The sequence below is a fragment of the Oryzias latipes genome, chromosome 11, assembly GCF_002234675.1.
Source record: "Oryzias latipes chromosome 11, ASM223467v1".
NCBI lineage: Eukaryota > Metazoa > Chordata > Actinopteri > Beloniformes > Adrianichthyidae > Oryzias > Oryzias latipes.
In genome coordinates this window covers 3,846,941-3,860,847 of record NC_019869.2, presented here as the reverse complement: position 1 = coordinate 3,860,847, position 13,907 = coordinate 3,846,941, and the positions used below count along the sequence as shown (strand labels likewise).

The following is a 13,907-nucleotide window of genomic DNA, read 5'->3' as shown; positions in this document are numbered from 1 at the left end:
TAGAAGTCTTCAAAATACATAAACCTGATCTCTCATCATCCGCGTCCTTGGTGACGAAGTCAAGAAAAGTATTTGACAGAAACTCCTACCACAGGCGGTGGGAGCTTCAGGTGAAAACACTTTAGGAGAAACCTGAAGCTACAACTTTGATGCATGTTAAAACAAAGACGGTGGACGCCATTTTTTTTTTAAATTTTTTCAATTATATTGTACGACGGAGTTTTAGGGACACCAAAAAAGAAAAAGTAAAATTACGAGTTTTTATCTCATAAATTTAGGAGATAAAAACTCGTAAATTTACGAATTTTTGAGAAAAAAGTCATAGATTAACAAGGAGAAAACACCGAAGTTGTCCGTTTATCGGAGCATCGGTTGAAGATGAAAGATGTGGAGCTTTTTGTGAACCTTTATTTCCGGATTATTATAGGTTTAAAACAAAGAGATTCTGAACCTTTGGCGACTCAAAATCAGATTATTGTCAGTAGAGGCGGCTTTCCGGGATTCAGTGTCAGTAAAGCGGAGTTTCATCTGTAAAATAAGGAGCTCAGAGACACGTTTGGGTGTAGAGGAACGCTGCAGCTTTTATTCTCCTTTTCAGTCAGACAACTCTTGCAGTAAGAAATATTTATTTGACATTTTTCCACATTCTTTAAGTTGGCATTCACATATTTTCGTTTGGCATAAGGCTCCGTTCAATTCCATAAAACTTCCATAAAATTCCATAAAATTTCCATAAAACTTTCGGGTAACAAAACCCCCAACACTAAAATCATCCAGAAGAAGAGAAAATGTGAATGTATAATCAGTGTGTAATAAAATGGGGTGTGTTTTCGGCAGCATTCCATTTTCATTTCATTTCCCAGTATGACTGCTATGTGTGACCCGGCACCATTGACCGTTTGGGCCGCCCCCGTTCGAGTACAGCGCCACGAAGGGAACATGCTATCTAGTGGATCTGCTATGTGTGACCCGGCACCATTGACCGTTTGGGCCGCCCCCGTTCGAGTACAGCGCCACGAAGGGAACATGCTAACTAGTGGATCTACTATGTGTGACCCGGCACCATTGACCGTTGGGCCGCCCCCGTTCGAGTACAGCGCCACGAAGGGAACATGCTATCTAGTGGATTTGCTATGTGTGACCCGGCACCATTGACCGTTGGGCCGCCCCCGTTCGAGTACAGCGCCACGAAGGGGACATGCTATCTAGTGGATCTGCTATGTGTGACCCGGCACCATTGACCGTAGGGTCGCTCCCGTTCGAGTACAGCGCCACGAAGGGGACATGCTATCTAGTGGATCTGCTATGTGTGACCCGGCACCATTGACCGTAGGGTCGCTCCCGTTCGTGGAAACCACTAGAGGAACATACTATCTGAAAGAGAAAGGGAAAGAAATAAAAGGGGAGCCAACATAAAATTACTTATACGTGATCTTAGAACGTAAGCTCACTTCCGCAAAACGCTGTGCAGAACTATAATTTAAACCGCCAAACAACCCGTATGATACACTAACCTAACATCCAATCCAAAGCTTCCGATGGCGTATGACATGCTTAACAGCCATTATTGGAACTTCTATTAAACCAAGAACAAGTTTGATGGCCATAAACTCTTCCATTTTGGCAACTATATATACGCGCGCTTAAGTAACATCCATTATTTCGAAGCTCCCAACGACAGTACCACGAACGAGCTTACTAGCCATAATTTTCTCCATTTGGCATACCAATTATAAGCGCTCAAGGAACATCCATAATGAGGTTCCATCCCAATATTAAGAACGAGTTCAACGCCCATAATTACTATGCTTCTTTGGCATACTACAAACAAATGAGCTTAAGAACCAGATTCGAGCTCCTCGCAGACTATGATACAACTTAGAGCAACCTAAATTTTGAGGCTTCCACCTGGCTATAATTTTCTTTTAACATCTATAATCGAAGAATTTACATTCATTCTGCGGTTGACATTGATTAATTAATTCAGTCAGAAGTGTCATTGGAATGCAGAGGAGGTCCAACGCCCCGTCACTTTCAGTGCAGCAATAGGTACGTCGAGCAGTCATCGTTGCAGCACCAGATCAAGGAATGCATGGGTGACGTCATTTCCTGGAAACGGAGAAGCTGATCGGGGCGTAGGGGTTCGCAGGCTCAGGATGCGATGCATAGATAAAAACAAAGCAGTGTTAGTCTTGAAAAGAATATATAAATAACCCAGAAACTGATCAGTTTCAAAATGATTGAGATAAATTAAATAACTGTGCTTTAAAAAAAAAACAAATCTGAGAAAGTGAAATTTAGTAGATAGTTAAGGTAAAGACCCATTGTGGATTTATCGCACCCTAGAAACCACCATAATTACAAATTCCAACAGTGAAATGATAGTGAAATATATGACCTGCACGAAATCTTAACACCAATTTTTTATATAATCCAATGATGAGAAAAGTAACCTTTGACAGTTTCAGAGGGACGCACCTTCAGGAGGCCATCGAGGAGTGGTAGATGGGAAGAGTAGCCAAGGAGATTTGTAGATGAGGAAGGTCAACATCCCACGTAGCAGAGGATTACAGCTCGGCTGGATTTTATGCCTTGTATTTGATATTAGTGGTTCTCAAATTTTTTATTTAGCCAAGGGCGACTGGATACTGCAAAAGAGAACTTGAGAGCCATGAGGGATCATAGGTTTTGATAGTATTTTTGCTAGACTGAACCTTAAGCATTTAGAGGCGGAGTATAACAAGCCTCTAAATGGGGATGCATCTAGCAGAGTGTCATCTGCTTAGAAAAGGCAGATAGAAGACTGACTTGTGGACACAAGATTTAACTCTTGAACTAAGCTTGAGAGCGCAAGTGATACATTTCCTACGGTCAGGGTAGAAGTTGCTCAAGGTGTTATTTAAACATTAACCAAGTCAACCTATGACACAATACTATCATTCAATATTGAAACAGCCTTAATATAATCTCCAAGGATGAAATAACCTGACGACCCCTTAAGAACCATCAGAGCTGTAGATTCTGGCGGCCGGACAAACACAAACCACTCTTCTTAAATCCTTTTCCCCCAAACCAGAAGGCGCAGACTCAGGAGAACAAGTGGAGGGAGCCTGAAGACACAACAGGTATCACAAAACCACTCCAGGCATAGAGAGGGAAAGATCAAACGCAAAACACGAAAATCCAGAACAGGAACACGTGGCCCAGGATCGAACTACCCAGGACAAGAACACAAGATGAACGGATGACCATAGGACCAAAGCTACAGCAAATGTCAGGTGGGCCAATCATTGACGAATCATATCCAACCAAAATTTGAATAAACGACATGCTGCACAAAAGCTAGAGATGACATAATGGGGAGAGACAAGCATCAATGAACCACCCAAATCTATAGAAAAAAAATAAATCCGGACGGGTGGAGGACCGTAAATTATAGATAACGTGGAAACCCAATTTTGAAAATAAAGTTTTTCCACAGAGATTCAAAAGACCAAGGATACAAAGGAAAGTTGGCCACCAAGAAATCATCAATAACATGCAAAATGAAGGGCACCAAGCGCCTACAAATATCCAGTACAGGGCGATAATAAAGTCGATTTTATGAGGACTGCCACGACAACGGAAAGGCAAACCGGCAAACACCTCGAGCGCCAACTGAAGGCCAATAGACGCCACTGAGAGGCATAGAGGCAGAACAGGGAGACCATCAGTGACAGTCATCCTCAGCCTTATATCGCGCTCGGAGGAAAATCGTGGAGACAGCATGGGGAGCTGAAGAAAATGTACACTAATCCTGAAGGCGCATGGGGAACCAGGCCACTGATGCCCAGAAGAACAACTGCGAGGCGCTAACAGGTCCAGATCAAGTCACGTCAACCTGAACACTTCCTAGGGGCCACCCTCAGTGGCGGCTTTGAAAACGATGCCCCGGAAGAATCCATCACATAGCCCCCACAAACCTCCAACCAAACTAGAGAGAGAATAACAAATTAACTGTCCAGCCGGGAAAACAAGGCCGCGACGAGACCGACACACTCACTAATGCGGCCGACGCAAGTCCCTGAGGACAGGGCAGGACCCACTGGGGTACACAGAGCGGGGAAAAACAGGCGAAGCAGAACCAGATGCAGAATGTGCAGGGGCAATGAACGACGATCGCTGAGTGAATAAAATGAGCCATAGACGCTGCATAAGAGAGACCAATCATAGGGAAAAATGTCCACAGAGCAGAGACGGGTCCAAGAGACACTGATTCACATTCTAACTAACCAGCAGCTACAACAACGAGGAAAACAAACAGAAGAACCGCCATAATAATAATAAAGCCAGCATCAAATTAAAGATAAGATTTACACACAGCTCCCAAAGAACAAAACAGCAACAGAAAACAAATTCTAAAAGCCACGATAAATTCAGCCAGCACGAGAAACCTGTCCAAACGAGGACTGCCAGCCTTCACAACCACAGAAAGGACCCCACAACCCCTGAAAAAACAACCGGACGACGCAGAACTATGCAGCAGAAAAGGAATCAGAAGTGCATCATGAAGGACCCAGAGTCAAAACTACAATTCCCAGGGTCCTTAGGGGCGTGACGTCACCGAAGTAAACAGGAAAGTGAGACGCAGCCATAGAAAACTACACGGGAAAAGTCCGCACGACGCTCACCGTGGATAAATGGGGTGACCACGGCAGACGAGAAGACCCGGACTACTCCTGATCGGGGGGCACGGACATCCCGAACCTCGCGGAAAGCACACCCCTTGCAGATGCACGCGACCGCGGCGAAACGAACGCGCCGCGCGCCGTCAGCCGCCCGCGGATCGGAGGAGAAATTAAGGAGAGCAGACGCGGCGAAATGAAAACCCCACATCAGAAAGATGGGGATCATCCATCCGAAGGACGGGGGAACACAGCAAGATGCCGAAAGAGACGCAGACCCGCGGCCACGGAGACCGGCGAAGAATGAGCGCTGAAGGTAAGAAAGAATGAACAACTGCGCACCTGGCTTAAATAGGACGCTGAGCAGGTGAGTTAATTAACTGAACCGCCCTGGGGTATTTACCTGAAAACACTGCTTCGAGTATCTGCCCGAAATACGATAAATCGTCATTTCATTCACAAACCCTCAAGTTCATCTGTCACCTTACGTCAGGAACCTGTCATCAGATCCGAACACCAATGCGGAAGGAAACGTCCCGTTATATCATCAAACAACAAAGATGAATGAAATTAGTCTATTATATTAGCATTAGAACGTTGAAAATGCCAAAAAAGTGCTCCTCCTCAGACGGAAGCGTCACACAAACGTAGAGATCTGGAGGAAGAAAGGATTGAAGTGGACAGCTGCAGGGACACCGATGGCTTCATCGGGCTGCAGGGATCCTGCAAACCAACCATCAATAAATAAAACTTTAATAAATTGTAAATCAAACAAATGAGCTTCCAGATATTTGGAACGTTCAAGCTCATGCAGCTCACCTGTTCAACTGAGTTTAGTCGGTCTGCTCTGTTGCTGCGCGGCGTTCACCTGCTGCTCTGCATGCTAACTTCCACTTATTATCGCAAATTTACGAGTTTTTTTCTCATAAATTTACAAGTTTTTATCTCCTAAACTCATGAGATAAAAACTTTTTTTTTTTTTTGGTGCCTCTAATACTCAGTCGTAATATTGAATTCCCTCATGATCTGTGAAATTTTTAGAGCATGCCTTGCTGGCCCTTTAAGTTGCTCTCATGGACGACCATGGAGACTGCGTTGGTGACCCCTGGTAGAGACTGGTGCCCACAAAATTTATTTTACCATTTAATTAATGTATATTTTTTAATAAAATGTATGTTTGTAAGAAATTACAAACGAAACAATTTTAAAGAGTAATTTTTAATTTGCAGAAAGTATAAAAAGAGTAACATCTAATAAAAATGTTTTTATAGCACACAAAGAAAGAAGATTAAAACATCAATGCAGCTGAAATCTTAGTAAAAGCAAAAACACAATAATATTGTTCCAGTCAGTCAGGTGGTGACTAGGAACACTGGTTTCTCCACAGAGTCTCTGGGACTGGAGTCTGGGAGTCCTGGGTGGCCTCACAGGTCACAGAGTCCAGCTTCTCCCACTGGTCTGCAGGGAGCCTCAGGGTGCTGCTCCAGCTGTAGAGGCCGTCCTTCTGCAGCACCCCGGGGCTCCTGCTCTCCTCCCAGCTGCTGCTGATGCTGCTGCCGCCCACCTTCCAGGACAGAGTCCAGCCTGAAGGGAAGCCATTGTTGGCCAGACACAGGAGTGTGGCCTTCCCCTCATGCATGGAGGGGGACAGCACTGTCAGCTTGGGGGGAACATGACCCACTGCATGAGGAGACACAAACAAGTTCATGAGAAATCATCCAAAGAGAACAGAAACTCTTCCTGCAGCAAAATGCTGCTTTATTTCTTCAGTTAGTTTAACACTTTTTTTCAATCTTTCACTTCCTTCTTTAGGTGCTGTAACCATGGCAACAGATGAGCTTCACCAGTAAACCACATCAACAAACCGGTTTCAGTCTCAACGTAAAATAAGGAAAAGATCTTTAAGATATAAACTTACTTCACTTAACTTATAAAAACCTGACAAAGAAAAAAGACATTACGTTTTTCACATTCCGTGTTTTTTTAAGTGAATAATAATCAGAATCATTTTCTTAAAGGATTGTTCTTAAACTATGGACAAACATTTGCTTGAGCAGATGATTAAAGGTTAAAGATATCTAACAGAGTTCACAGATTCTGACAAGAGAATGAGAATAAAATTAACAATTTGACGTTGATATGTCTTGTTTACTTTAATTTTTATAATTACTTCACAATACTGACCTATGAGTATTTTGAGATGTTAAAAAATTCACACAATTATATTTTCAGGCTTTCCTTTAAAAAAAGTTATAATTTATTCTCGAAAAACTTTATAAAATTACAAAAAATCAATTAGTTTCGAGAATTATTACAACTTAAAAACAAGGAGGTTTCATTTTCTTCTCAACACAAAATTATAAAAATAACCAAAAATTATTGGTTCATATGTTATAACTGAATATAAAAATGTTGGAAAACTATAAATTCACCTTTACAGACAAATTACTGACAAATGATTTTCAAATGGAATCACGTTTATCTGCATCTGTGAATGTTTCCTGCATTATATGAAAAAACGAAATCTGTGAAAATCTTACGAATAGACAAATGTTAGTTTATGGTTTAATAGAAACACTTTTTGTTAAAAAATGGATGGAAATTGAAAATAATTTACTTACAATCAACCTCCAGTCTGGTTCCTCCACCAAAAGTCCACCACAGTGATACAAACTAACTGAGTCGTCGTACAAAAACCTCTGACTGCAGAGAGACACGCTCTCTGACTTTGAACACAACAAACTCAACACAATCTGACTGGAAAACACAACTGATATTAAATCTCATTACAGACATGAACAAGTGTTATAATTATTTAGTTGAAATTTAATCAGTTTTTGTTCTGAATTATCTTTCCAATGTTTCCTACTGATGATGTTTCCTCTAAATAGGATGGCAAAAATAGACCCATTTTGCTTTGAAACTGATCTTAGCTCCCTTATTAGTCAATACAGTTTTGTCAGTTTATTTATCCTAATCATAACCGGGCTAAAGCGGCTGGGTAGCTCTGTTGGTGGTGAGAGACTACCAGAAGAATCCAGGGTTTGATAGGAATGAACAATGGTACTGGGGCAATTACCATATCAATGGTGAACAATTAACATCACCCAGTGAGGGCCTTTGGGCAAGACCCTTAACGCCACTGGCTACCAGCATGAATGTGCAAGAATGATCCCGGTGATGGTCAGAGGGACCATAGGCGCGAACTGGCAGCAACGCCTCTACCATCACCAAGAATGAATGAAGAGAGAATGAATAAATAAAAGGGAATGTTTTTAACATTTGGGAGACTGCAACTCACATCTCTCTCTTAACCCTTGTGCTATCCTATGACCCCACCCGTGTTTTCTCTACCATGACAAAGGTGCAAAGATTTCATGTAATCCATGGACACCAGTGAAGATAATAAATCATTGAAGAAAAAACTTCAGAGCACTGTCTAGTGGGTCTAGATGACCCCATTTCCAATTTTAAAGTGCCTAGGATAGCACAAGGGTTAATTACAATTTAAAACTGGTAATATTTTAAAATAAATACATCATGCATGCATAGTAAGGGTGGAAATCTGGATTCTGGGCCTGGGGATGACCATTGCATGAGAATTCCATCGCCAAATTCTACATGTTTTCACTATTTTTCAAAGGGAGCACCAGCCGCCTTGCAGAGGAAGCTCATTTCAGCCGCTTGTATTCAGGACCTCGTTCTTTAAGTTATGACCATAGGTGAGTATTGGAACTAAGATTAACCAGCACATTGAGAGCTTTGCTTTCTGACTCAGATCTCTTTACACCAAAATGGACAAGCACAACAACAGCATAACAGCAGACAACACTAAAATCCAGCATTCAATCTCTCTGAATTTCCTGCTATCATGAACAAAACCCCAAGATACTCCACCTGGAGAGGACAAACTACCTATTAATTCAACCAACCTATCAACAATTCAATTAAAATAATTATTCTAATCTGTGATCAGAAGTGACTGAGTGTGGAGTTTTTATTCCAGAGTTGTGCTGCTGCAGCTCCTGTAGGCCAAAGATTCCAAGCTGAACATCCAGAGCTGCTGAGAACAGCTGCAGATGACTGACTCAGTGTGTTTGCATATGTGTGCTGCCTCTCTGCTTCCAGCAGTTAAGAGCTCAGTGTTGATCAGTGGCTGTCCAGACCTTTCAGAGACACTGACACACCTGCAGCACAATGAGGATGTCACTGACTCTGCTGCTGGCTGTCCTGGAGCTCCTTGTTCAGGGTGAGACTCTCTGCTGGAAACTTGGATTCATCAGGAAACAAACTTCATCACAATTCTTAGATTTCTTTCATCAGGATTCATCTCAATGACTCTTCTGTTTTTCCTTTTTTCCAGGTTCATCAGGTGAAATCACTTTGACTCAGACTCCTGGATCTCAGTCTGTTGTTCCAGGAGAAACTTTCTCCATTAGATGTCAAACCAGTTCAAGTGTTGGTAGCTGGCTCCACTGGTATCTTCAGAAATCTGGGGAAGCTCCTAAACTCCTGATTTATTTAGCAACAAATCGTCAGTCTGGAGTTTCTGATCGTTTTCGTGGAAGTGGATCTGGCAGTGATTTCACTCTGACCATCAGTGGAGTTCAGGCTGGAGATTCAGGAGTTTATTACTGTCAGCAGAGCAGCAGCTTTCCGTTCACACAGTGAAACAATGTCGTACAAAAACCTCTTTCAGCTAAAGAGGAACTGATCTGAATGAACAACTGCTCTCAACCTCTTGGTGCAAATGTGTTTTATTGATAATTTAGTTCATAAAAAAGAAATTTTTTTTTCAAATTTGATTTGATTTTTGGTTTTAAAAAAATGAAAGCATTTTATTTGCCTTTTACAAAATATCATATCCATGTCTTCTCTATTTTAATAGAAAAATAATGGATTTTTCTATTAATTCTCAAATCTTTCAACCTCAATGAATCTGCCAGAAGAAAAAAATGCTTATAACAATTTAGACATTATTTTTACTTTGATACCAGAGGTTCAGACATTGATGTTTGTGTTTTTTCAGGAGACAAACATTTACAGCGATCTACAAACTGTACAATCACTACTTTACATTCCATCAAAGTGTCTGTATTAATTTATCAGGTAAAAATATGGAATAATATTTATAAAACAGTGAGGACTTCATTCACTTTAGTGACATATTTCATTGGAGGAAGATTGAAAAGCTTCAAAAGCAGAAGAACGTCCTTCTCTTCATTTGTGTTTGAGGCTCATTTCTTCATTTATTACACACTTTTATTACAACATATATACAAAACTTATCTTGATTGAAGGCAGGAACAAACAGAACTGTTTATATATTTTTTAATGATTAATAATTAAAACAAATGCAGTTTTATTTTTTGCAAAAGATCACAGGAAAAATATAATTTGGGTTCATGGAGATGAAAGAAACTTCAGAGATTGTATTTTTGATAAACTCTTTATTTCAATTAACCCTTGTGCTATCTTAGTTGACCCCACCCTTACATTGAGGTGTTCTCCCTACCATGACAAAGGTGGATAAAGGTGGAAAGATTTCATGTAATCCATGGACACCAGTGAAGATTACAAATCATTGAAGAAAAAAGGTTCAGAGCTCTGTCTAGTGGGTCTAGATGACCCAACTCCCAATGTTAACGTGCCTAGGATGGCACAAGGGTTACATCCATATAACTTAATCAATGGTCCGCACAGTGGTGTAGCGGTTGGCACTCTCATTTCACAGTAAGGAGGTTTTGGTTCAAATCCCAGCCGGGTTCTTTCTATATGGAGTTTGCATGTTCTCCTCATGCAGATGATGGTTTTCTCCACATAGACAAACTCTCTCCCTCAGTTCAAATAAATAAATAAAAGTTGGTTAATTGGTGAGTCTACATTGACCCTTACGTGTGGATGTGAGTGTGTTGTTGTGTGTTTTTGTGTGTTTCTGTGATGGACTGACAAACTGTCTAGACTGTAGTCCACCTTCACCTGACAGTAACTGGATGGACTCCATCAATGCAGTGATGCCAACATTTACATAGCAGGTTTAGTAGATGCATGCAGGACCGGCCAGTAGCAGAGATAGAATAGAAGGATGTGAAGGACGCTGTACATCCAGGGGGAACCAGAAAGGACACTAGGACTAGTTGGTTTTTATTAGGTCTTAATAAGAAAAGAATAAACCACATGAAATGATCTGCATAACTAAGACTATTAAGTTGTTGTTTCCTTCTAGCTGAGATTCACTCAAAACGTCAACAAGTCCAAAACTTTCTGGTTCCTATGCTGCTCCAGTCATCTCCAGCTCAGCTGTGCAATATTTTATTTATAAAAATGTCACTTGTTTTATTTATTAATTTAAGCTGTTTATATTGTATTATTAATTGATGAAAAAAGTTTTATTTTTTGTTTTTGTTTCTTTTATTGTTTTTAGGTGTTGTCATGTGCTATTGAATTATTAAGACACACAAATGTCTGACACAAATTTATTACGTTTACTGACAGTGGAGTTTACTGTGAGGCAAAGAGGCAACATAGAAAATCTTGTTTAGGGCAACAAATTGTTTATGACCCTGAATGCATGGATGGATTATTGCCCTTTAAATTTATTTTACCATTTATGAAAATTAAAATGTATATATTTGTTAGAAAACCCAAATGAAACAACTTTGAAGAGTATTTTTTATTTTTCAAAATGCATTAAACAAGTAACATCTAATAAAAATGTTTTTATAACACACAAAGAAAGAAGATTAAAAACACATCAATGCAGCTGAAATCTCAGTAAAAGCAAAAACACAATAATATTGTTCCAGTCAGTCAGGTGGTGACTAGGAACACTGGTTTCTCCACAGAGTCTCTGGGACTGGAGTCTGGGAGTCCTGGGTGGCCTCACAGGTCACAGAGTCCAGCTTCTCCCACTGGTCTGCAGGGAGCCTCAGGGTGCTGCTCCAGCTGTAGAGGCCGTCCTTCTGCAGCACCCCGGGGCTCCTGCTCTCCTCCCAGCTGCTGCTGATGCTGCTGCCGCCCACCTTCCAGGACAGAGTCCAGCCTGAAGGGAAGCCATTGTTGGCCAGACACAGGAGTGTGGCCTTCCCCTCATGCATGGAGGGGGACAGCACTGTCAGCTTGGGGGGAACATGACCCACTGCATGAGGAGACACAAACAAGTTCATGAGAAATCATCCAAAGAGAACAGAAACTCTTCCTGCAGCAAAATGCTGCTTTATTTCTTCAGTTAGTTTAACACTTTTTTCAATCTTTCACTTCCTTCTTTAGGTGCTGTAACCATGGCAACAGATGAGCTTCACCAATGAACCACATCAACAAACAGGTTTCAGTCTCAACGTAAAATAAGAAAAGGATCTTTAAGATATAAACTTACTGCACTTAACTTAAAACAACCCAACTGAAAAAAAACATTTTTTTTTCACATTTGTTTATTTCTTTGGTGAGAAATAAACAGAATCATTTTTTTTAAAAGAATATTTTCAAAATGCGGTCTAACATATTCTTTAGCAGATTGTTAAATGTTAAAGATATCTAACAGAGTTCACAGATTCTGACATGAGATGAGAATAAAAGCAACAATTTGAGGTTGATACGTCTTGTTTACTTTATTTTTTTGATTACTTCAAAATTCTCACCTATGAGTATTTTGAGATGTTTTAAAACTCACACAATTATATTTTTACAGTTCCCTATACTTGTAAAACTATAAATTCACCTTTGTCGACAGATTACTGACAAATGATTTTCAAATGGAATCACGTTTATCTGCATCTGTGAATGTTTCCTGCAATATATGAATAAACTAAATCTGTGAAAATCATACAAGTAGACAAATATTAGTTTATGGTACTTAAAAAAAACACTTTTTGTTAAAACATGGATGTAAATTGCAAATAAATTACTTACAATCAACCTCCAGTCTGGTTCCTCCACCAAAAGTCCACCACAGTGATACAAACTAACTGAGTCGTCGTACAAAAACCTCTGACTGCAGAGAGACACGCTCTCTGACTTTGAACACAACAAACTCAACACAATCTGACTGGAAAACACAACGGATTGATGTGAAAAAGGTTATTACTGAAATAATAATACAAGTTTTTATTTTTTTCAGGTTTTAGCTTAATTTCTACTTAAGTTCTAATTTTGCAGATATAAAGGTTTTCTAATACGTACTAGTAGTGAAAAACGAATATTATATTTGAGCATAAATCAATATTTTTGAATCCCATCTGGAATGATTGATTGATCCATTGGTGTGAATCCTGATGACAGAGATCCATGTTCCTGTTGGAGTCAGTGGTTGCATTTCCATAGAAACACTTTGCATCAGCAGCTCCATGCTCCAGTGCTCTGGGAGACTTTATAGTCCTGAGAGTTGAAGACTGGATGACTGACAGCTGTCCTTCATCACAGCAGAAGATACAGAAATCCTCCTCCTCCTCCTCAGTCAAACCATGACTTTGATCTGCGTCCTCATCTGGACTCTCCTCTGCTTCATTCAGGGTGAGGAAGATGATGTTGGTGTCATGTGAGAATCATCTGGAGTGCAGCTGAGTTTCTCCTCAGCATCTCATGTTCTTTGTGGTTCTTCTCTCTTTGCAGGTTCTGTTGGACAAAATGTTGTTGTGACTCAGCCAGCAGCTAAATCAGTGCAGCTCAATCAAAAGGTCACTATAGACTGTAAGGCCAGTCAACAAGTAGTTCAACACTCAGGTCCACAATACTATCTTGCCTGGTACCATCAGAAATCTGGAGAAGCTCCTAAAGCTCTGATCTACAGAACATCAGACAGATTATCAGGAATCTCCTCCAGATTCAGTGGAAGTGGATCAGGAAATGGAATTGACTTCACTCTGACCATCAGTGGAGTCCAGGCTGAAGATTCAGGAGTTTATTACTGTCAGAGTTATCACTATATCAACAGTCAGTATGTGTTCACACAGTGAAAAGTCATCGTACAAAAACCTCCTTCATCAGAAAGAACTGAAACTCATTTGAATGTTTCTGCCTCAAGTTCTTTCAGAGACTGAAACACTGACTGATTTACTGTAGACACACTAAACACACAAAGAAAGACACAATTCAAAGACACTAAATACAATGATTTAGAAAGTCATTTTTAGAGACATTCATTCTTTAAAAAAAAAATGTTTTGGCCCTGAATTGATCTTCTTCTGGTGTTTTTGAAACTTTTCATTGATCAAGGTGACATCTTGAAGTTAAACCATCATGTCTGGA

General features: G+C 40.4%; 3 gene segments (V, D, J or C); 1 reads left to right on the top strand and 2 right to left on the bottom strand.

The window, feature by feature from the left end:
• Positions 1 to 5,863: 5,863 nt before the first annotated feature.
• On the bottom strand, positions 5,864 to 7,460 carry LOC111948226. The segment is given in 3 exon segments: positions 5,864 to 6,344; positions 7,286 to 7,337; positions 7,455 to 7,460. Coding segments are annotated over 3 exon segments (375 nt in total).
• A 1,211-nt stretch (positions 7,461 to 8,671) lies between these two features.
• Positions 8,672 to 9,382, top strand: LOC110015854. The segment is given in 2 exon segments: positions 8,672 to 8,913; positions 9,028 to 9,382. Coding segments are annotated over 2 exon segments (360 nt in total).
• A 1,997-nt stretch (positions 9,383 to 11,379) lies between these two features.
• Positions 11,380 to 13,146, bottom strand: LOC111948225. The segment is given in 3 exon segments: positions 11,380 to 11,802; positions 12,573 to 12,624; positions 13,123 to 13,146. Coding segments are annotated over 3 exon segments (393 nt in total).
• Between the last annotated feature and the right edge of the window lie 761 nt (positions 13,147 to 13,907).